At 48.0% G+C, this 22,787-nt stretch overlaps 1 protein-coding gene across 1 annotated transcript; it reads left to right on the forward strand.

Moving 5' to 3' along the window:
• Window positions 1-4: 4 nt before the first annotated feature.
• Window positions 5-10,401, forward strand: GATA5 (GATA binding protein 5; the record flags this gene model as incomplete). The annotated part of the gene is made up of 6 exons (XM_009998731.1): window positions 5-29; window positions 1,991-2,156; window positions 7,439-7,565; window positions 8,407-8,494; window positions 9,083-9,207; window positions 10,246-10,401. Coding segments are annotated over 6 exons (687 nt in total), but the record flags the coding sequence as incomplete, so codon positions are not given.
• Between the last annotated feature and the right edge of the window lie 12,386 nt (window positions 10,402-22,787).

Here is a 22,787-nt window from a genome sequence, read left to right on the forward strand (position 1 = left end):
GGCTTTACCCGGCCGCAGGTCCACCTTCGGTAGGTTCCTGTCGCCTCTCGTCGTAGCCTCGGGGCTCTGAGTCGTTTCTCGGCGTCCCCATCCCCCCTGTGTGTTGGTAGCCCGGCCCCGGGTCCAGCTGCCATTCCCGACGGGAAAGGAGGGGATGACTTTTACCCGGGAATGGAGAGATGGCCCGGGCGCAGGGTGTGTGTGGCTCGGCAGAGGTGGGCTGTGTGCGTGTGTGACACGAAGGGCAAGGACCACGTTTCAAAGGAGAGCAGTTCCCCCGCAGGACAGAGGAGCAGGGGCCGTTCAACCCCTTCCCCCCCCCACACTCCGATATCTCCTTCCCACAATATCGACTTTGTGCCTGTGCTTCAATACTTACCCTTGTGTTTAAATTAGCGGGGCAGATTTATAGCTCACTCCCTTTTAAGTAATTTATTGTGGTAAATTAGTTTATATTTGAACAGACTCTCGGTCTCCTAATTCTCCTTCTCCCAAGCAGGTCCGCAGCTGCACCGCTCTGCGGCCTTTAGAGAGGCACTGAAACTCACTCAGGCGTTGAACAATAAACCCCACTTCAATTCGTTTGCATCCACACCGCAGAGTCCTTTTAAACCAAGCCCCGAGCAAATAAAACTCTGGGGCTTGATTTTTTAAAAGGACTCTCGGTGCGCGGGGTTTATAACCCGGGGAGTGTTTCACCCTCCTCCTCCTGCGGGGTTTGCAGAAGCCCCTTCAAAGCCACTTCAAGATCTCAGCCGCGTTATCATCTTTACTGCGGTGAACCGAATTCTCTTATCTTTACCCCAAGAACAAAGTGAAAGCAGGGGAGCAGCCCCCTCCCCACCGAGCTGCCCCCGCCGGAGGTGCTCGGCACCGGGTTCCTTCCAGGATTCTCTCTTTGTCTAGGAAAACCCGTTGCGTTGTGCGGGGCAGGGATGGCCCCGGTGCTGCCGGGGGAGGTGACGGGGCGGAAATCTCTTCCGCGCTCTGATCTGGGGGGTCTGGGATCCGGAACAGCGGCCGCCGTGAAGCGCCGTGAAGTATTCCTTGTTAAAAGTTCATTCATTATTGCAACTTCTTTTTCTTTAACTTTTTTTTTTTTCCTCCATTTTTCCATTTTTAATTTTTTGGTTCCGTGGGGTTTGTGTTTTGTTTTGTTTTGTTCCTTTTTCTTTCCGTCGGATCATTATTAGTACGAGCGAAGTTTATATTATTATTATTATTATTATTATTATTATTATTATTATTATTATTATTATTATTATTATTATTATTATTATTATTATTATTAGTGGCTTTCTTCGGAAGAAAAGAACATTTCAGCTCAAGGAAGTCACTTCAACAAGGGAGGGAAGGACCCAGGGAGGAGAGAGACCGACTCTCAATGGAAGGGTCTCTCGTTTTTCCTCCGGGCTGCCCGTTCTCCCGCAGAGCCGGCACCGGGGTCGGTGCTCGGAGCGTGTTGCTCCCCATTTTCTTCCCGGGGCTTTCGAAGAGGGGGAGAAAATTGAGGAAGAGCCTCTCTAGCCGCAGTTCGGGGTCGGGCACGTCGGGGTTGGCAGCCCGGCCGGCGCGGGGGAGCCACGGGCAGCCCCCGCCCCTCTCCAGCCGGGCCCTCCCTAACGCACCTTGTTGGAAATCGGGAAAATCGACCCATTTCCCACCCTTCTCCTCCCCCCATTTATTTTTTTCAGCCCCGTGCAGAGGTAACCCCGCGCTGATGGGTTTTCCCCACCCGGGGACACCCCAGCCGCGCTCGGCCCTTTGGGGGGGATGGGGAAATATTCTGGTTAGGAGCAAAATATGAAAAGATGAAGGTGCGGAGGGAATAAAGGGGTTTGGGCCACGCTTTGTAGGGTGGATAAAAATCCTCCCCGGGCAGGGGTTGTCCGGAGGCACAGAGAATTAGGGACCCTCAGGGCTGCCCACGGGGCTATCGCCGTGGGGCGGGGGCGGGCACTGACCCCCACATCTTGGTTCTCTCTTCCAGAGTACCTGGAGGAGTTTCCCGGGGACGGCCGGGAGTGCGTGAACTGCGGGGCCATGTCCACGCCGCTCTGGAGGAAGGACGGCACCGGGCACTACCTGTGCAACGCCTGCGGGCTCTACCACAAAATGAACGGCATCAACCGGCCGCTCAAGCCGCAGAAGAGGCTGGGAAGAAAGGGGAGGTCGGGGTGTCTGTCCTTCTGTTGGGGCCTGTTCCTCCCGCGGTTAAAACGGCATCGGGAGCCCCCGGCTGTGGTGCAGAGCTGGCTGGAAGGCAGAGGGATTTCTGCCCCAGCACGGCTGGTGGGCAGCGCTGAGATGGGGCAGCAGGGACTGGAGGGGTCCCGGGGCTGCACTGGGGGGCTGCACCACAGAGCAGGGGCTGATCAGCCCTGCCTGTCAGCCAGAGATCCGTGGGCTTCCCCAGCTCCGTTCTTGCAGTGGGTGCATTGCTTTTAATTCAGTAATAAAGAATAATAACAGTAGTAGTAGTAATAATAATTTCCTGCAGACAGTCATGGTCTAGGCAGGGGAGTTGAACAGGAGATGGGGCTGATCCTGAATTGCCCCTGGTAGGTTTTCAGTTGCTCACAATGGGAGCAGGATGAAGCCCAGTTTCCTTGCTGCCTAAGAAGGAGATTTGGAGTTTGGTAGTTCCTGGTTTCTCTACAGGTTAAAGCCTTAATTCCCACCCCAACACGACAGTGGGCTTCCTCCAATTGGGATCCCATCGTGAGAGAGGAAAGAGGCCTCTTTTTTTTTTCTTTTTTTTTTTTCTTTTCTGGAGTCACTTTGGGATGTTTAAATTTGGTGGTAACAGTTTTGGTTTCAGAGCCTGTCATCAGAAGCCATCACTACAAACAGGATGTTTGTGGGAGCCGTGCTGGGGAACAGCTGGCAGCTCCTTTTGCTTTCACTTGGGGTGTATTCCTGCAGTTATTATTTTGCATTGCAAAACAAATTATTAACAAGAACCCAACGGTGACAAGTTTGTGTCAGAAAACCTTTTCTTTTTTTTTTTTAAAAAAAGAGCAAGATGTTTCATTCTGATTCTGGAAATGTGGCTCTGGATTTGCAAAATGAAATGAGCTGTGGAAAATCACTCTGTTTTGTTCATCATCTCAAAATCGAGGCATCCCAGTGAAACATTTTGGATTATGGTCTCCTTTAGTGTAATGACATTAAATCTGCACCCCAGCAGTGGGCTCTGGTCACTGCTCTGCTGTCAATCTCAGAGATGCTTCCTATTTCTTCTGAGCAAATATGATCCACACATTGAGAGATGGGTGCAAACTAATTTAAACCCAACTCCACATTTCAGACTGGAATTAAAATGTAGCACTGGACAAACTTCCAAATTACCAGGTGTTTGTTTTGTTGGTTTTTTGTTTTGGTGTGGTTTTTTTTAACAGATTTTTCCAAAGGAACTGGAGAGCTGTTTTGCTGTTGAGTTATTTATTTTGGTGTGTGGGAAAGGAGCCAGCCTTGCATTGCCTGTACCCTGCCCATGTGATGTGGGCAGCACTTGGGGACCCTGAGCTCCCTGCCTGCTCCTCTCTCACTGCTGGCACAGCCCTCTACATAACACCAGTGAGGAATATTTTTGCAAACATATCAGCAAAGTTTTCTGGTGGAGAGCATTGGTTTGCAATATTAAGACCCTTGCCCAGTGATGAGCAAATCTTGCCAGGAATTATCAAAGCACTTCTAACCTTTTTAAAGATTATTTTGGCTATCAAGGCAATAATGGTAAAGCCCAAATGAAAGAGCTGATGCTTATCTGGGGGAAACGTTTTGACAAGGGTGAAATATCTGAGGAGATTTTGGTTTATGGGTTAGAAAAGGGGCTGCAATTTGGACTTTCCATCCTGACTTTCAAATGCAACATTTAAAAATCTTGGATTTTTCCAAGGGTTTGAAATGTCCTGTTGCAACAAGGTCTGCCCTGTCAGAGGAAGGGGGATCCACTGAAGGTGAACAGGGTGCTGGGCGTGCTGTGCAAATGCAGCACTGAGGGAGTGACCTGCACCCCTGTGGTGTGGGATGTTTCTTTTCCCAAATGAGTTCTGTGGCAGGGAATGTCTTCCCTGCCCATAACCTCCCCACGCAGGCTGGGTGGGAGCACAGTGGTGACTAAGGTGCCACACCACTGCTCTAGCAGTGAGGAAATCAGCTGTTTCACAGCGTGGTGAAACACAGACATGGAGAAGGAAAAATGGTTGGTTTTGTCCTTTACGTTATGACCTTTGTTCTGTAAGTAGATGCTGTGCTGGGAGTTCTTCTGACTTCTGTTTTCAGAAAGCAAAGTCCTGGAAGGCAGTGTGGCCCAGATGACAGGGGGGGATGATGTCCTGCAGCTTGGGAGCGCTCACCCTGCTTGTGCATGGGAGAGCTGAGCAGTAGTAGTGTGCTTTCCAGTTCATTTTTTGGGTTTTGGTGGGGTTTTTTGAGGTAAGGGCAACATCCTCTATGCAGCAGGGACAGCCCTTTCACTACAGGCTCTGTCTGGGTTCAAAGCACTGTGGTTTTCAGCAGAAAGGATCTATCTTAGAGGAGGAAGGGAGCAGCACTTTAGGCAGTATCTTTTCATCCAGGAGCAGCTGCTGAAGGTGGATGGCTCAATCCTGGCACGTGCAGCTCCACCAGGTAGGGGCTGAGCTGCCTCACACGGGGCAGCTCCAGGGCAGCCACAGCAGCCGCCCTGTGCTCAGCAGCTCCCACACCACCCTCAGCTGAAGGACTAACCTGGAGTTGAGTTTTGCCAGCTTGGCTCAGGGGGTATCTTTTCAGCCTGTCCTTTCTTACAGTTTGCAGTGCTTAGTGGGTTTGGGGACAGTGGTGGAGCAACCTGATAGGACCCAGAGTTGACAGTGTGTGCCTTAGGTTCCTCCCAGACATCATCAGTTCCCGCTGCTTCCTTGTCCTCTGTGGTGTGGGTTTGCCCAGAGCCATGGTAGCAAAGACACATCTCAGATGCTGCTGCTGCCTTTGGCTCTGAGCCTCGGATCTGCCTGCTTTCAGGAGCTGAGTTTGGGCATCTCAGCATCCTTTGCTGCAGCCCCTTTCCCGTTGACACCACCTCCCTTCCATCCTGCTGGCAAAGGGGGACATAGAAGCATTGACTAAATCTGGGAGTTCAGAGGCTTCTTCCTGTGAAACCCTGTGGTTTCATTTCCACTTTTGAGAAAGAGGTGAAGCAAAGCCTGTGATGGCTTTGGGCTCCTTCAGAGGGACTTGCCCTGCTTACTGTGAATTTTTTGGGCTCCCCAAGCAGCACTCACACACGGTTGATCCGATAGGCACCAACTCACCATTCCTTGAGCTTATCAGCAGCTCTTGGCTGTCAAGCCCAGGCCATGAAGAGTTTTTGTTTTAATGTATGCTGCATTTGTATAAATAAACACCAGAGCACAATGTTGAAGTCAACAACTTCCTAGACAAGGTCAGGACGGTACAAAGGCAGCTGGGTGGAGGCAGGCAGCAATGCATTTTGTTTTAAGGGAACTGCTGGGAAACCAGCAATAACGTATTCTGCCCTCGTCCTTCAGAGAGCAACAGTAGCCTTGACTGTCTCTGTCTTGCTGAGCTGTCAGGTTGTGGTGTAGGGTCAGGTTCTTGAGGGGTTTAAATTGTAATACTTGGCCATGGAGAATGGTTTCTGCTCTCCCTGGCTTTGCTAGGAGAAGGCAGCTGTGCTGTGCAGGAGATGCAGGAAGGACATGCTGAAAACCTGTGAGGAGGTCATGATGCAGTGCTGGGAGGGTGGGCATGGCCTATGGCTCCCTGGAGCCACAGGTCTCATTGCCTCACATCTGCATACACAAAGATTTGTATGAAATAGGGGGAGGGTGTCCCTCCTTTCCAGGGACTTACGGTGGCCCATAAATCTTGGGGCTTTCCAAGAGGCTTTTCATTGGCCTTCCTCCATCTGCAGGCAATGACAGACTCAGCAGCCCGTGCTGGGTGCAGTTACCCCAGGGCTGAGTGCCTTGAAATTCCCCTCCTCACCTGCAGCAGGAGCTGGATCTCAGAGCCCTTGGACCTGTTGGGTGCTCAGCACCTTCCATTGCTCCTGCTGGGGCTGAGGTCCCTCCTGATGGTAGGGATGAACAGCACAGTCCCAGCAGCTGAAAGGCTTTAAGGAAGTTCTGTAGCTGCTCCAGGATCTTTCTGTGACACCACGTCCCATAGTGGGGACAAGGATTGCTGTCCCCTCCTCTGTGCCAGGCTTTTCAGCTCACACTTCAGTGTGTTATTATTTTTGCCTGGTTATTTCTTGAAAGCTAAATAATTTCCAAGGCAACATCATTATTTGCAAATAGTTGCTGAGACCTCTTTGCTGAGCAACGAGTGAATCAAAACTTGGGCATGTCATTTGTGTCTCTTGAAACTCAGCTAATCTTTACTTGACTACTAACCTTGTAAAAACATTTCATTTTTATTCGGACTCTTCCCACCTCATTCATCATATTGCTCAGTCATGATATCAAGCAATCATGGAAGAATAAACAAACAGGGAGTTCTTTATTGTCTGCATCACCTATCGTCTGCCTTTGAGAGGAATCAAAGAGATTTTTCTCAAGGCTGAAGACACCTGAATGGGGAGAGCATGTGATAGTAATTCTGTCACTGGTATCTTTTACTTAGTGAAGTATTTGATTAAAATAATTTCAGTACCTTGTGTTAGGAGACTTCCCAGCAAAATTCCTATTGAGCTGGCAAGTCAGCATGTAGAGACTTGTGAATTTTCCAGTGGTTTGGAGTAGAGTTGTCAGAAATGAATCTGCTGCTTCTGCCAGATTATATTCCTTCTCCATTTGGAAGCATTAATGTTTCAGAGCCAGCAATCACTGCACCCACAAAATATGTCATCAGTAAAGGTTTGCACCATGTTTCTGCAGCCTGTGAGAGAACAGACTGTCTGTGAGTTGTGCAAAGAATAACCTCCCTGGTCCCATCATGGGCCAGTTCAGTTTGGTTTTGCTCAGTTCAGCCAATTGTCTTAAAACAGTGATGACTTGGGGTGCTGCTAACTTGACTGGTAGTTCTGAGTGCAGCAAACCAGAAGAAGAGTTTGCTTAAAGCATGAGGAGTTTTCTTTGTGGACTTGAATCCTGGCTGCCATCTTCCATCTCCACCCTGTCTGAGTGGATGTCTTGGAGGAAAGTTTTGTGTGTTCTGAGTCCTGATCACATCTACCAGATTTGTTGGAAGTTTGTGAAATGAGTTGCAAGGATATTTTCCAGGTTTATCAAGCTCAGTAAGAAAAACACTTGCAAATTAGGGTGATCTCATTTGAATGTCATTTCTTTGGTCTGAATTTGCCTATTGCGTGTTGCACATTTTCCAGGAAACTGGTGTAATTGGAGATTTTCTTTTTAGATGGAAGGAAATTTGCTAGTTAATCATTTCTATGTGTGCCTTCATGTGTGTGTTTGCTTGTTTTCAAGTCTTCATCTAGACGTGCTGGCCTCTGTTGCACTAACTGCCACACAACCAACACCACCCTCTGGAGAAGGAACGCCGAAGGGGAGCCCGTCTGCAATGCCTGTGGGTTGTACATGAAGCTCCATGGGGTGAGTATCACATCCACATCAGGAGGGACCTTTGGGAGCTGGGATCACCACCCAGCAGGTTCAGGATATCAGGTCTGGAGGCATCATTTTCTAAACTGGACCCAGAAGAGTCCTAACCCAGTCCTGTCTCCTTAAATAGTTAAAGGCTCAGTCTACCAAGGTTCTCCAGAATAAGGCAAAAGGAGCACTGGAACATCCTCAGGAGGTGCTTGGATAGAAGAGATTTCTGGCACAGGGTGGCTCTTAATTAGGTTATTTGCTGAGTTGCTCCCCAAACAGAAAGCTTAACAGGCTCCAGTAGCTGGAGACTGAAGCTCCCCAAGCCCAGACTGGAGACAAGTCTTCTAGATGTGGAAAAGAGTGTGTGAAAGATGCTAAGGAGTCCACATGGAGACTGGTGGATAATGTTTATTCACAGGGGATGGGAATTGTTGGTAACATGTCCATCAGTCAAAGAGAAGACTTCATCCCTCTATACAGACCTCTTCAAACTTCTGCCATAAAGGTGGAAGTTCCTGTATCCCATGAGCATTCCCTCTGAGCCATGGGGACTTCAGTCTGAAACTGTAATTTAATAGGGCCCTGTCATAAAGGTCACTAATAAATCAGGAAAAGGAAAATAGGAAATAAAGGAAAAAACAAAATTTGTGGGAAAGCCTTAGCTGTTAGCCTTATACATCTTCTAGCCAAGGCCTGTTGCAGAGAAAAATAACATGTAGTGAAGGACAAGGACTTTAGGTGCTTTGCATGAGCTACAGCACATAAACAGGAGAGCAACAATGTGTGGGAAGGGGCTAAGTAAAATACAATATTAATGATTCCAAACTTTATAAATGTCAAGGTACCACGACCTCTGGCCATGAAAAAGGAAAGCATCCAGACGAGGAAAAGGAAGCCTAAAAACATTACCAAAGGCAAAACCTCAACAGGTACAGTGCTGCTGTGATCCACCACGGGGGCTTGGAGCACAGTGCTCCTCAACATGTCTTCTGCAAGAAATTATTATCATTTAAAAATAATATTGTGATTTATTTATTTATTTATTTCCCTCTGATGATTGCTTTAGATGTCAGAGCTGTATTCATGCATAGACCTCATGTGGAAGGAGGATACTAGGTGGGAAATCTCCATGTTGGAATGTTCCCAAGAGGTTCCTCTGCCCTGTGGGCACTCAACTCCAGCCCAGCTATGCTCATGTTCAAGCAGATCTGGGCTTAGAGGAGTAATGGGAAAAATGGTGTATTAAAGAGTTGAGGGGAAGATATCCTGTTGCATTCAATATTAGTCCATCCAGCCTGTACCAGGAACAGCACTGCCAGGCTGTGGGAGGCTGCTCCTGCTCCTCCATCAGCACCTGGGAAGCCAAATAGAAATCCTTACCCTGGCAGAGATGTGGTGGAGGAAGAGAACAGTAGAGTTGTGCCATGAGATGTGATGGTAGCCATTAAAATACAAATTTACACAAGAGCAGACTTGCACCTGTGTTACTTCACCATCCTGTACTGATTGTCTTCCAGGGTCTACGACCTCAGCCACGAACTCCCCCTCTTCCATCACCAACTCCGACAGCACGGTCACTTTAAAGTCAGAGCCCAGTGCCACCTCACAGTACCCTGGACAAACCATCGTGTCAGTGTCCCAGGTAAAACCCAGGGGCCTGCAGCCACCACCTGCCAGGGTGAATGCTCCACATGCCTCATTAGTCATTAATCTGAAGGGGCTTGATGAGGTTAAGCAATTAGTACATTGCCTTGGTGGTCACCAGTCTGATGGGCTGCCTCAGATGGAGGAAAGCAGGGAGCAGGAGCCAAGACTTTGCAGACAAGGAAGGGCTCCAGCCTGTTGGCTCCTCAGCAGCTCTTACATCTTCCAGTGGGGATGTGGGAGGTCCAAGCCCTGCTGCTGCAGAGGCAATCAGTGCCAAGCAGGCTTCAGCTGAGTTTCATTCCCATCTCCTGACATGAAATCCTGGGAGTTACAACCTTGTTGAGTTGATGGGATCAGCCCAGGGTGGAAACCTCTGTAGCTCCTACGAAAAAGCTTCCTGGTTCTATGTTATCTGCACTTGAAAGCCCTAAGATGCTCAGAGCTCATGAAACTGCAGCACTGTCAGACACCCAGACTGCAGGGCTGAGCTCCTACCCCAGGCTTTCTTTGGGACAGGTTGCTGTTTTGCATTGGCAGAGGAAAAAATGGCTCTAAATCAACCCACACTTCAAAATGTGGTGACCCAGCACTATCTTTTTGTGGGGTTTGAGCCCTCCCTGAATTGGACATGTGTATGTGGAGGGGAAGCTCAGATCCAACACCTGAGGGCCTGGCACACTGCCAGCTGTGCTGTATGGGAGAGGGGGTTTTGGCTGAAACTAATAAATCTGGTTTGTGCTGAACTCTTAAAAAATATGCATGCACCTAGAGAGCTCCAAACATGACATGTTTAGTCAATCAATACCTGCAGATGGGCCCTGGGATGCCTCCTTCCTGCTGGGCCCTTGTGCTTGCTGGGCATGGAACCTCCATGATGCCCTGGGCTGCTCCGAAGGGCAGAAGCAATACCAGGGATAACCCATCCTGTTTGTAATCCATCCTGGTCCTACCACCACACTGTGACAAGGGGTTGAGTGACCGGTTGGCTAATAACAGACTTTCTAATGGCCTTCTGCTTCCCTCCCTGGGGCAGGCACAGAGCCAGTCAGACGAGGGGATGGCCGGTGCCCACGGCGAGTTCAAATTCGAGCCTGAGGACTACACCTTCTCCCCCACCAGCATGACCCCCCAGCCCGGGCTGAGCATGCCCCTCCGGCAGGACTCCTGGTGTGCCCTGGCACTTGCCTAGAGACCCCCAACCTCCAGCAAGAAGCCTGGGGACCAAGGTTTTTGGCTGGCCCTGCTAAGGGCTGGCAGGCAGGAGGCTGGGCTGCCCCAGAGCTCTGGGGCTGCGGGCGCCGAGCGTGGCCAGAGGACAGGTTTCTCTTGGAGGATGCACGTGGAAAACACTGGCTGGACGGGGCTGGGATGGCCCTGCTGTGGCTCCAGATCCCCAAAAAACTCATCCTTGGCTGGAGTGACCCAGGGTTGCCTCCCTGAGGCTGGAGCTCTGGGGCCACCTTCCTTTTCCTGGGGAAAGCCTTCCTCCTTTGAGATGAAACCAGCAAATAAACGCATCCCAGAATCTATGTTTATTCGCAGTGATTTCTCCCTCCTATGACTCCTCTGTGTGCAATTTATTCCACTTTCCAATAGACTGTAATAATATGGCACCAAATAACTTAATTTTATTAAAATGTAAACTGTGTGGCCTTCTTCATGTTTTATTGGCCACAACAGGAAGAAAAGAAAAAAAACCACAAAAAAACCCAGAAAGCACAACAGTTGTTTAAAACATTTACTGTTTTATATTAAAAACAAACATCTCTATAGAGTGTTAGCTTCTGAAGCATTTAGCGTATCAACACTGAGCTGATGAGTCAGACATGAAATAAACACGCTGCTCTTCCCTTCCCAGCTCCAAATATTTTTTTTATTGTTATGATGATGTTAGGCAAAGCACATGACAACCATGGTCAAAACCTCCCAATAATAAAAGAATACTGAAATGCTGGTTTTCTTTTGTGTTTCCTGATTGTTTTTCAGGTTGCCAACTCTGAGCATTAGAAAGGCAGAAGTTAGGCCTCCAAAAGTTAAGAGGAAGGTTTGAGGGACTGAAAAATAAAGGATGTGTTGGAGGTACATTTGTTTGCATCCAGTTTCAGGGATGTTTTGAACAGAGGGTTTCCAACTTTCAGCCGTGCAGAGTAAAGATTCCTTTGAAATTATTTTCATGCAAGCCAAGTAAATAAGAAAGAAAAGTAAGTAAGAAAATAATTTATTGGAGCTGAGCTGTGACAAAAGATCATCTGTGACGCAAACCCAACATCCCACTTCCAAAAGCTGGGAACTGTGTTTCCACAGAGCTGCCCCAGGGAAGTGGGAGATGCGGAGATACGCTCTACTGAGGGTCTGCAAGAGGGTCCAAAAGCTTCAAAGGAGCATGTGGATAAGGAGAAGACCATACCAAGGAGGGGAGATGAGTGGAAAATTAAGGGGGAGCAAGGTCGTGAAGTTACTTCTCTGGCCTGCTTTATTTGTTATTTCTAAATAAAATCCCCAGCCTGGCTGTGCAGCGATTTATGGCCAGGAAGCTGTCAAGTAATAGATCCTTAATATAGAATTTGACCTGTCCAGGCTTCCTGGAGCTACTCTTCCTCTTGTCAGAAGAGATGGATCACTTGATTTTTATTATAAACAACAAGCTAAAGATGATCAGGGAGAGTGAAGTCTGACATCAAGTCACAACTCAGCTGAGATGGAAGATGATGGTTTCCACCACCTGACCCTTGCTGGGGAAAAGGAGCCTCAGGCCCCTCCAGTGCTGCCATAACTCAGCAGTTGGTCCCTCAACGTAGCCCTCTACAGGCACGGAAGGTTTCAAGCCATATTTTTCTCAAAGCCCATGGATAAAAGCTATCTTTGGAGGAGATTTTCTTGTGCCCCCAGAGCTTTACTAGCAGGTTGCATCATGCCTGGCTCCAGTACCAGGGCAGGGGCTGTGGTGCAGGCGCATCCCTCATGCAGTGCCACAGCATGTTTGCATGGCTGGGTGCTCACCATGGATCCACGTCTCCACCGTTTGTTTTTCCACTCCCTGACCTGCCAACATCCCCAGCCAAGCCAGGCACAGCCATGCAGTGGATAAGCCAGCAGCACGGGGCTGGCTGGGTGCCGCTGTCCCCAGATCCAGCCCAAACTGTGCCTGTGAGTGTCAGGAAGATGAGGGACGTGGCTTGGGCTCAGGTGACCTGCAAGTGTCCAAGGTGACATGATGGGACACGGGCAGGCAGGAGGGAGCAGGAGCCCTGGGCATAGTGTGAGTAACGTTCCCAGGCAGCTCCCCAAACCCCAAGATTTTCCAAGCAAAGAACAAGGCAGCAGAACACGAGTCACTGCAAGATGATTTCTATGGAGGATGGCAGGGGGTCCTCACTTTTCGTCTGCGTGACCCCGACTGGGAGAGTTATTTTAAAGGCAAACAAGAAGACCCAAACAATGCCAAGATGTTGACACCAGTGGCTCCAGCACTTTTATTTATTGCCTGTTGGTAACAGTCGACCGGGCGTCGGGATGCGCCGGGGGCTGGTGGCTGATGAAACCAGGCAGAGTGACAAGAAGTGAAACAACCAGGACGTGTGTAATTTTTCCTTGCTGATCACTCCCTGCACTCACTGGGCAGCATCATCCAGGAGGCTGGTTTTTCATTTCTTGAGGGTGTGTCCCAAACTTTTGCTCCCATCTCCAAGGCAGGAGCCATCCCTGCAGATTTCTGGCTCCTGGTCAGCCCTAGTGGGAGAGGCAGCACCATTTCCAGAGCCCTGTGGAAGATGGGAGGTTTCTTTTCCTCCTTCTTGCACCCCAGAGAAGCCAGCACCCTGAGAAGCTCACCCTGTGAAGATCCCAGCCTTGCAGCAGCCACATCCAGGGGGAACCATGTACCTTCCAGCCTTTTCCTACCCAATCTGCCATTTGAACCCTTTCTTTAGGGATTCCACAGCCCTTTGCACTCCCCATTTCATGGCAAAGAGGAGCATTTTTCCCCAAGGAGTGTGAACAAAAAACAAAGGAATGTTTGGGTCTTCCCACCTCATGCTACATCCTCAATCTCTCTCCTACAGCTTGGACAGCCCGAGCCCAGCTCAGCTCCCGTGTTTGCAGGAATTGGGATGCTTGGGGTGGTACCAACAGAGGAGAATGGACTCAAAACTGAGGTTCAAGAGAACTGGACCTCCAGCCAGCCTGGAGGTTATGGGCTTCCCATACAGCATCAGGAGCTGCCTGTGCTGTGCTGACAGCCCCACCACCACCTCCTGTGAGCAGGGTCACCACTCCCTGCCCCATCCCCAGACAAGGCTGATTCACAGACACACTTCAGAGATCAACTTTGACTTTTCTTTCCCAAACCTCTCTGTCCCCTTGGTGCTCTCTCCCCTCCCCAGGCACGGTGTGTATTTACTCTCCTACAGGCCTGGTGGCTTGTGGACAACTATTATCTTTACTGCTGTTGTACAGCTGCCTTGGAGCTATCAATTGCCTTTGTTCAAAGGTCACCTGCCCAGATGATTTTACAACATGACTACAATGATCTGCTCCATTTTGCACTTTACACTGATGCCACAGTGATTTTTACCAAGTCAGCGAGTGAGTAATGAAGCACTTGAGCCTATAAACACATGTTGATGTTGGTTATGATCATATTAATAGCACAATAAAATTATTGCTCACCCAAGCAGTTGCTTTAAAAAAAAATAATTAAAATAATTAAAAGTTTGCTCCCTTTTGATTCCTGCATGGAAAGTGGAAAGTTGTGGTTTAGTTTCTGCTGGGAGCCCTGAAGCCCCAGACTCTCTAATGGGGGTGTCACTTCTATGTTGGAGGATAAAGAACCATCTTTTTTTTCTGCCTTCCACACAGAAGTCTTCAGCACAACCTGGGTGGCAGCTCAGCTGCTGATCAAGCTCTGCCTGATCTGCCAGTTCCCCCCCAGCTGGTTATGAGGTTTGACTCTGCCTTCTCACAGGCTCTGGGGATCCCTCAGGTGAAGCTGCTCATCAAAGCCACTGGTTAGGTTGATCTGCACCAGCTGAGGAACATGCTCACTGTGGGTATAAGAGGATGGGGGCATCACACCTCTATTTGTTTGATGCTAGTGTTTGGCAAGCCCATGAAGTGCTGTGTGGATCCAACAGGGTTTTTTTTCCTGGGAATAAGAGGGAAGCAAGGCTCTAAGCCAGGTATGGCAGTACCATGGGGGCTGAAGGAGGGGGTTTAGGGGCTCTGTTGTTTTTATCACTATGGAACTGCTTGGTGGTGCAGAGAGGCAAATTCACTGTTCCTTTCTAGTCCTTGTCCAGCTTCCCTGCTCCTCTCCAGTGTTTATCACAAAGGGAGTTGTGTACCACCCAGGAAAACAGCTCATGTTTCTTTCCAGATCAATGTGCTGCAGTAATTAGATGTCCAAGCTATTTACTTGTGCATCAGCTAAACCAGAGCTGAGTATTCAATCTCACCATTGTATGTATAGAAGGTGGAAACAAACAGCCCTGCTCCTTTCATCACATCAGGTGGTCCTTCCTGGAGAAAGCTTTGTGGCAAGGGCTTGGTAGGAGGTGATGTGTCCAAAAACCTCTCCTGTTTAGCATCAGATTTACATTGAATAACTCAAAAGACACTTAATGAGGAGCAGTAACACCTTTGGCAAAGTGTTTTTATTTCATGGAAACCCCTCCTTGAGGGGAAGCTTGGTGAGAAGCAGCAGACATCAAAAAGGACCCTGTTAAAGGGAGTTGATGCCCATATCCTGTTGTCTTCTCTGAAAACCCCAGATCTGTGTTTTGGTCAGATTTCTAGCTGAGGGTACGAGCACAGGTGATGTGCCATGGATACGGTGGGTGCTGAGGGGAAGGACCAGTGCTAGACTGTCTATATGGTCCAACCTGGCAAAAAGCAGCTTTATCTACAGTGCCCCAATGGCACAGGGACTGTCAGCACTGACCACCCTTTTCTCTGTTCTTGCAGCCTATCTCATGTCACTAGGAAATGCATTAGTGTTGGAATTTACAGAAAGATTTTAGAACAAGAATTTCCCCAGGGGTGTTACACATGGCCAAGAGCAGACCTTTACTATTGTGCTGTTTGAAAATGTTGGAGTCTGAGCTGCTTCCAGGGCCAATTCCTTAGCTGGTGCAAGGTAGCAGTGCTGAATCTGTCTTCCATGCAGGCATTTAACCTCATTTACAGGATGCTATTTACATTTCCTGATGATTCAGACAAAAATAGGAGAAAGTGGGAAACTTTTATTATTAAAGTAGAAAAGACTCTCCTGCCTTGGGTGCAAAACTAGCTGCTTCATACCTGTGAAAGCTTTGGGAACCCTCATCTCAGGGATGAGTGCCAAATAGCAGCAAACATGGGGGAAAGGATGGACAGAAAAGCAAAAAGTGTCTCTTTTTTTCCTTCAAACCAAGCAAGTGGATTAAAGCAAATACTGGTGGAAACTTTCAGCCCTTGTCCCAGTCTCACCTGTGCTCACATTTCCCCTGCTCCAGGGCAAGGTGTGGGACTGACCCTCCTGCAGGACTGCCCTGAGGATTGAATGGGAGGAAAGGAGAGGTGGGCACTAGTGGGGTGTGGAGCAGGGCCCCAGTGTGGGTGCTATTTCAGGTGTCTGTATCATTCTTCCCATCTGTTCATTCTTTGCTTGTAATAAAGAAGAACTCCAGCTGGTGCCATGAATGGAAATGATGGGCATTTTTCTGCAGGAACCTGCTGCCACAGCTGACTGGAGCAGGGCTTGAGCTGCTTTTAGTGATATGGCCTTAGGGGGAAGGAAAATAGTGCTGGAGGCACCACCCCTCTGTGTGGGAGCAGGAGGACTTGAGGGGGAAGGAAAATAGTGCTGGAAGCACCACCCCTCTGTGTGGGAGCAGGAGGACTAAGGTGAGCAGAAAGGTGGAGTTGGCAGTGTTAATTATTTACCCTGAATGTGATGGAGGCTGTAATAGACACTCTGTGGGTAGGGACCTGCAAGCATGAATGTTAAATGGAGAAGCTGGTGCTCAAAGGGCACCATAAAGTGGCTTTTTGGGGAGGCAGTTTGTTCAGATCCTCCTTTGTTTGCTTGGTGGGAACACCTTCCCATGCCATGGTGTCCTGTCACTGGCAGGGCCAACACTGCAGGACAGTGTGGATGGGAAGTGCAGGGTGACCATCAGTCCAGAGCCTGACCTTGACAACCTTCTTTTCTGATTAATAATGCCTCAGCACCAATCAGGAGCAGAGGTCTTCTATGGCAGGTGATGGCTAATGGTGAACCTCCAGGAATGATGGTTGTGTTTGAGCCTTGGGTACCAGATTGGCCCCGTGCTCTGCACCCAGAGGTAAAGTACCTGCAGTGTCTGTGGCTCCCAGGGCAGTCCCAAAGCATGGAAAGGTCATGCAGCTTCTCTTGGAGGAGGGTGATGACCCAGCAAAGCTGCCCCAGGAGACTGCAAGAAAGTTGATCTCATCAGCATTCATACAGCAGGCTTTGCTTCATGCCCAGGTGTGAGTGGCAGTGCCTTGAGCTTTGCTTCTAAATGATGGGGCTTTGCCTCCTATTAAAACATGATTAGAAAGGGTTTAGCAATTTAAAATATTAATAATGGATAACTTGTTCCTGAGCAACAAGTTTTAATAACAGTGCTTCTTGGTCAGGCTCTGTTCTCAGGTGACTTTGACTTTGCTGCTTACCCTTTATCTTTAGATAAAGATGGAAAATTGGCCCCAGTGTTGCTTCTGTTTCCCAGCTGTGTGGGGTGCCCTGGACACTCTCAGTTCAGAGCCAGCATTACCTTGGCAGTGTTCACAACAATAAACCTGGGGAAAGAAGAGCCACGTTCTGCCCCACTGCCTTGAAGCTGCACAGTTGGGAGAACACGAGCAGCACCCCAGGGTGCTGGTGGGGAGGGAGCCCTGCCTTTGTCACCTACCCCTGGACATTTGTACCTACATTTAAAATGAAGTTGCAGACAGAAAAGCACTGCCTTGTACAGTTGTGGGGGCTGAGAGCAGGGACAGGTTGGAGGCACCACTTGCTGATTTCAGATGTAAGCACTTTTCTTCCTTGGGAGCTCCAAGTTTTGGGATGTCTCTGCTTGCACAGAATGGGTTTTTCTTAAACCTGTTGAAGCCTCTCACTGGTCTGAAATGAAGAGGCCTGTTCTTTCCTGGCTTGCCTTTCCTTTCTGGTTTGGTGTGAGCATCACCAAGCATTTTAGTTACATTGGTGTTGATGGGGCTTGTCAGAAACCCATCAAATCAGTTACATCTGGAGTTTGCTGGGCAAGGTCACCTGGGATGGAGATTCTATTGTTTTTTGAAGGCAGCCTGAATAAATGGTAACCAAGGCCTCTTGCATTTGCAGCAGGCAAAAGCCAAAAAATAAACCACAATAACGTCCATGTTTCCAGTTAAAATAGCTGTCTTCTACTCTTGTAATTAAATTCAGTTTTGATTTTACCAAAGAAAAATAGTCCATAATCAGTAGGAAATTGGTTTGGATAGAATAGGAATTGACTTATTTCTTATTCAGAAACCAAATCTAAACAAAGCTAGAACTTGGTTTGAGGTTTCGAAGCTTTAAAAAAACTGGTTTTGAATGCTTCTGAATATCCCACTAAAATACAACATCAGGAGTGAAAAAAAAACCAACAGGGAGAAATCCCTATAATTTCCCAATGCTATTCAGAACCAGGAAATTTGGGGACTTCCTTGGGAGATTTCTTGGGAGGCTGACATGCTGGTTTTTTTCTCCTTGTTGCCTCTTTTGAGGTGCACAATTGGGCTGGAGAAAACACCACAAATGTTTAGGTTCTTTTTCCACACTCAGTCAGGCTGCCCAAATATGTTAATGAATTAAGTTTGCTGAGTTCCTGCTAATTGCAAGTGTGGGGCTGGGCTTCAGCCAGCTCAGAGTGTGTCCTCGGAGTGCAGGCTTATCTCATGAGCTTCCTGAGTCTGCAAAATTGAATGAAAGTCTCACCAGGAAAAGTGGTTTGTTTTGCTTCTAGTTTGTTTTGTAAGAAAGCTGAGAATTTCCCTTCCCAGCCAAGTCTGAATTGACCACAGAGAAGCTCACAAGCTCCAGTGCTTCAGATCCTCAGGCTACCCAGACTCCAGAAGTGCTAAGTTCCTCTATTTAAAAAAATAAATAAATCTAGCTGTGCATTTGCAGTCCTCCATGGAAACAGTATTAATTCACTTAGAGTTTGGAAAGAGGCTGTGAATGTGCTGTCCTGTTGTCAGCTGATTTCCTTCCCTTCCCCAGAGAGATTTTTTGGTAAAGCATTGGTAAAATGTTTAATTTCTGCTAGGCTTTCAAGCTTGGTTCCCCACCTTTAGCCCTGTGGTGATAAGGGCACTTTCTGGTGTCATCCTCATGTGAGTGGTCATCTGTCACATCCATGGCTTGTCAGTGATGGAGCTGAGGTGCAATGAGGCAAAGTGACTTGCTGAAGGTCCAATGGGAGAGGCCAGTGGCAGGGATGGCTCTGGGTTCTTCTCTGTGAATTTTGTCATGGGGGGTGAAAACAGTCTATAGAGAACCACAGGATTGTTTGGGTTGCAAAAGACCTTTAAATTAATCAGGTCCTTGAGAAGTGCAGTCACTGCTGGGGTCAGCTAGTAGGTGTGGGGTTGGTCTGCTGACAGGCCTGAATTTGTAAAGCCTTCCTAGATGCCTGAAGCAGCACCATGCTGTCCTCCCCAGGGCTGGAGCACAGCTTCTCCTGGGCTTTTGTGCTCCCAAAACAACCAGAGCCTGACTCAGTACTGAAGTCAGCAGGATGTTTATACCATTAAGGTGATGCTCAAACCAAAGCCTCATCTATATATATAAAAAGCCTGTAAAGGCAGATGTGTAGTAAATGAAATTATTCCCTGCCAGGTGGACTTCTAATCCTCTGTGCAATAGTCTTCCTAAAAAAGACCATTTCAGGCTGAAAGGCAACAAAGTGCCTCCATTTCAGAACAAAAAGGGATTTTGTTGGGGGGAAAAAATAGACTAAATTTGGAAAACACTTAATAACAAAGTTGCCTTAATTTAACAACAGCTTTTATTAGATTGCACTTGTCCAATGAGATTAATGGACGTTTTTCTTTGAAACTCTGGGAGTCTTTCCTAGACACTGGGAATAAGTAGGCTCCTTCAACTGTTCTGCTTCCTACAGGATTTACTGGTGAAAGATTTAATACAATTCAGCACAAACATTTTAACCTTTCCATCTAAAATGCTGAATTCAACCGTTTCCTGAATGTGCATAATTTAAAGGCTTGTGTGTTCCTGTGTCATGCTCTCTGAAGCATTTTATGTCGCCTTGCTCCTATTAACTCTTTTAAGAAAACACTGCATAAGTATACAGTCACTTTCAGATAACTCAGTTGTTTACTTTATGAATGAAGGAGGAAATTGAATACTCAAATAAAGTTATGCATCCAAGTGCCAGAAGCCAACTGCCTTCTTAAATTTGCCTGCCTGCTTGAAAGAGCCTTTAAATACAATTTATGACATCAAGAGCCTTTCCGTAGTGCTGAGCAGCATCTCCACTGGCTTGGTTATAAATGGATGTTCTCAGCAGCCACGTGTGGCTCTTCCTGATGTCTGGGCCAGGGATGTTGGAAAGGCAGAGAAAAACATTGTGACTCCAGGAGCTCATGTGCATCTCACTGAGCTGGTGTGGGCTGTAAATGAACCGACTTCTGCCCAGGCTGCTGGTCTGTTGGTTTAATATAGTTATGAGTGAGTTCTATAGAGCTATGAGTGAGTAAAAAGCAAAAGGAAGGTTTCTAACTTAATTTAATTACTGTTGTGCCCAAGTTTAATACCACGTTGAGGTGGCAGCGTGTGGCTGCCTGGATGAGCAGTGCCATTTGCAGGCCTGTCTCTCCTGCCCCTAGTTTGGAAAAAACCTGCATTCTGGTTTGGGCCAGTCCCTGGTCATGCTTGTCCCTGCAGTGTGTTGGCACCCAAGGTAGTTGTTTTTCTTAAAATAGCTGGAAATCATGATTGAATGTTCCCTGAATTAAAAAACAGTGATTCCCCAGTCAATTAGCCTTGCAGACTCCCCAGCCTGTTTCTCCTCCCTTTTCCTTCAAGAAGGTTTCTCCCAGGCTCTCATTCCACTGCACTAACAAATGGTTACAGTAATGGGAATGACTGACATGTTCAGTGTCCTTCCTTGGGCCAGAGTGACTCCAGGGTTATGAACATGCAAAGGCACATGTGGCATGTTTGGCTGTTTCAGCCATGGGCAGGGCTTGGTGTGGTTGGGGGTGCCAGAAGGACTCTGCTGCAGCTCTCCTGAGGGAGCACATGGCTTGAATGTTCCTAAGCTCATCATTTGGTCAAGGGCTTCTCAAGTTCACTCTCAAATATAACAGTCTGACATATATCACTTATGAATAGAGAGAAGGTTTCAAAGTCCCTTTGGGCTTGATTGCAGGATGAGGGAACAAGGGTTACTTGTTGGATGTGAAAGTTTGCTGGGCTTCAGCTCCATCCTCCTCAGCTCAGATTCCAGAACCATTATATATTCAGAGGAGAAAGTGGCCATGAAGAGCTGCCTGCTTTTGCCCAAGAGTAGGGTCATGGGCCAGACTGCTTCATGAAATAACCTTTGAGCAAAGGGCTGGAGTAACCCAGTGTCTGGAGCCTGTGCAGGAGTGCAGATATTACCCCTGAATGGATTTTTCAGGGGGAAGAAGTTTCTGCTGTTGCAAATCCACTCTGGTTGTTACAGTTCAATAGGGTCCTATAACTTACTAGACTTGGAATGTATTTTTTTAATGATTCAGCTCCTGCTTTCCAGCTATTACGTGTCAGCTTGTGCTTTAAAAGGCAGTTGGTTATCTCCATGGGTGAGGGCAGTTGGATCATGTAGGTCCAGTGACTTGAGATGGAGCCTCAGGTGACTGCACTGCTCATTTAAGAGGTCCCAGACCTTTCCCTGTCCTCCCAAATCCAAAAATCCTCATGTTGGAACAGATGTGCTGGGGACTCTGCAGCAGGTGAAGGCAGACCTGTGAGCCTGGCAGAGGTCACTTTCAAGGTCCAAGCTCTCCCCCAGCACAGGCTGCCCCACCAGCAGGATCCCTATCACATGCTAATATTGGATTATGATCGTGAGACTCCACAATGTCACACTGATAAGGGTGAGTTTTTCCCCTGTACAAGCCTGTTCCATTTTGACACGTAGGTATGTCAAGTGAAGGGAATATTTTCCCTCCTGCATCAGCCTCCAACTTCACCGAGGTCGGTCACAGGAGCCTGTTTGCAAACGTCAGGGCTGGCAAGGATTGCAGTTCTGGGGTACAGGGGGTTCAGAGGTTCTGGGGAGGGGAAGGTGCTGGGGGGGCAGCCTCTGAAGGGAATGGGAAGCTGTGGACCAGGAGCTGGTGAAGGAAAGGCTGGTGCTGCTGAGCTGTGCTGGCAGAGCTGCCAGACTCTGTATTTCAGAGGCTACTTGCAAGGCTGCAAGGACACTTATATCATGAAGTTACCAGTCTTTCTGAGGTTATCCAGGTAGTGTTTCTAGACTTGACTAGAACTCCCTCACTCTTACTTGCTCAGGTTCTTTTGACATGAGCAAGAGCTTGGCCCAGCCTTGAGGGTATCTCATCTCTATTTAGCCCATCTGCCAGTGGCCAGCATGAGGTGCTTCAAAGCCAGGTCATGGTGGTGGAAACAGCTTACTTTTCAAAAGAACTTCCTTGTTCATTTAGCAATCCTAGATAAAAACTTCCAGAAAATGATGTTGCTTAGGCAGAAATACCTTGAGACTGGAAAACCTAATGCTTTTTCCACCTGAACGTGGTCTGCTTGCAAAGTGCATCCCCAAATGAAGTTGTCTTTGAGGAAGGGGAGGTGGCAGTTATCTGAAGGAGGAAAAATACAGTGGCAAAATACAACTTTGCATTGGGAAACTCCATTGTCAGTGGCTGGTTCCTACTCAGGATGTTCAATCATCTTGGTCCCTCCAAACCCAAGGGTCCCTAGGGGAGAAGATAAAGTGGTACTTGGGGAAGTGCACTGGTTTCCCTTGGGCTGGGCTCTAATTAATGAATTAAAATGCAGAAATACATCACTGCTTGTGTTCCCTGGTCATTTCCTACTGAAAAACCCCTTCAAAACCTCTGCCAGACCCATGTGCCTCCAACTCAAAGTTGTACACCAAAATGTCAGTGTGGACAATAGCAACTAAAAATAGGCAGAGACAGGAACCTGCCTATAATATTTTTAAGCTTGGAGGATACCAAAGCTATATATAGTCAATACAAAAATAAAAAATTGATTTTGTTGCTTGAATGAGGAAAAAAAAGCCTGGCTGTTCCCCTGAATGACTGGCTTGAGGTAGATCTCGTTTCAAAACCAGTAACTCTTGTTGGGCACCACACTTTTCTGCACTTACCTGGGGCCATACACAGTGTGTGGGCTTCCTGGGGGTGAGTATGGATGATATAAAGGCCCTGCTGGGGATTTTGGGGATTTCACCCCCTTCTGTTTGCTGTTCAGCCAAGCAGGGGAGAGGGGTGGCAGGCAGGGCTGGGATTGCAGGTGTGGTTTGGAAGCAGGGCCATGGAGCAGCTGGTGCCTGG

Source organism: Chaetura pelagica, unplaced genomic scaffold (assembly GCF_000747805.2).
Source record: "Chaetura pelagica isolate M959 unplaced genomic scaffold, ChaPel_1.0 scaffold275, whole genome shotgun sequence".
Lineage (NCBI taxonomy): Eukaryota > Metazoa > Chordata > Aves > Apodiformes > Apodidae > Chaetura > Chaetura pelagica.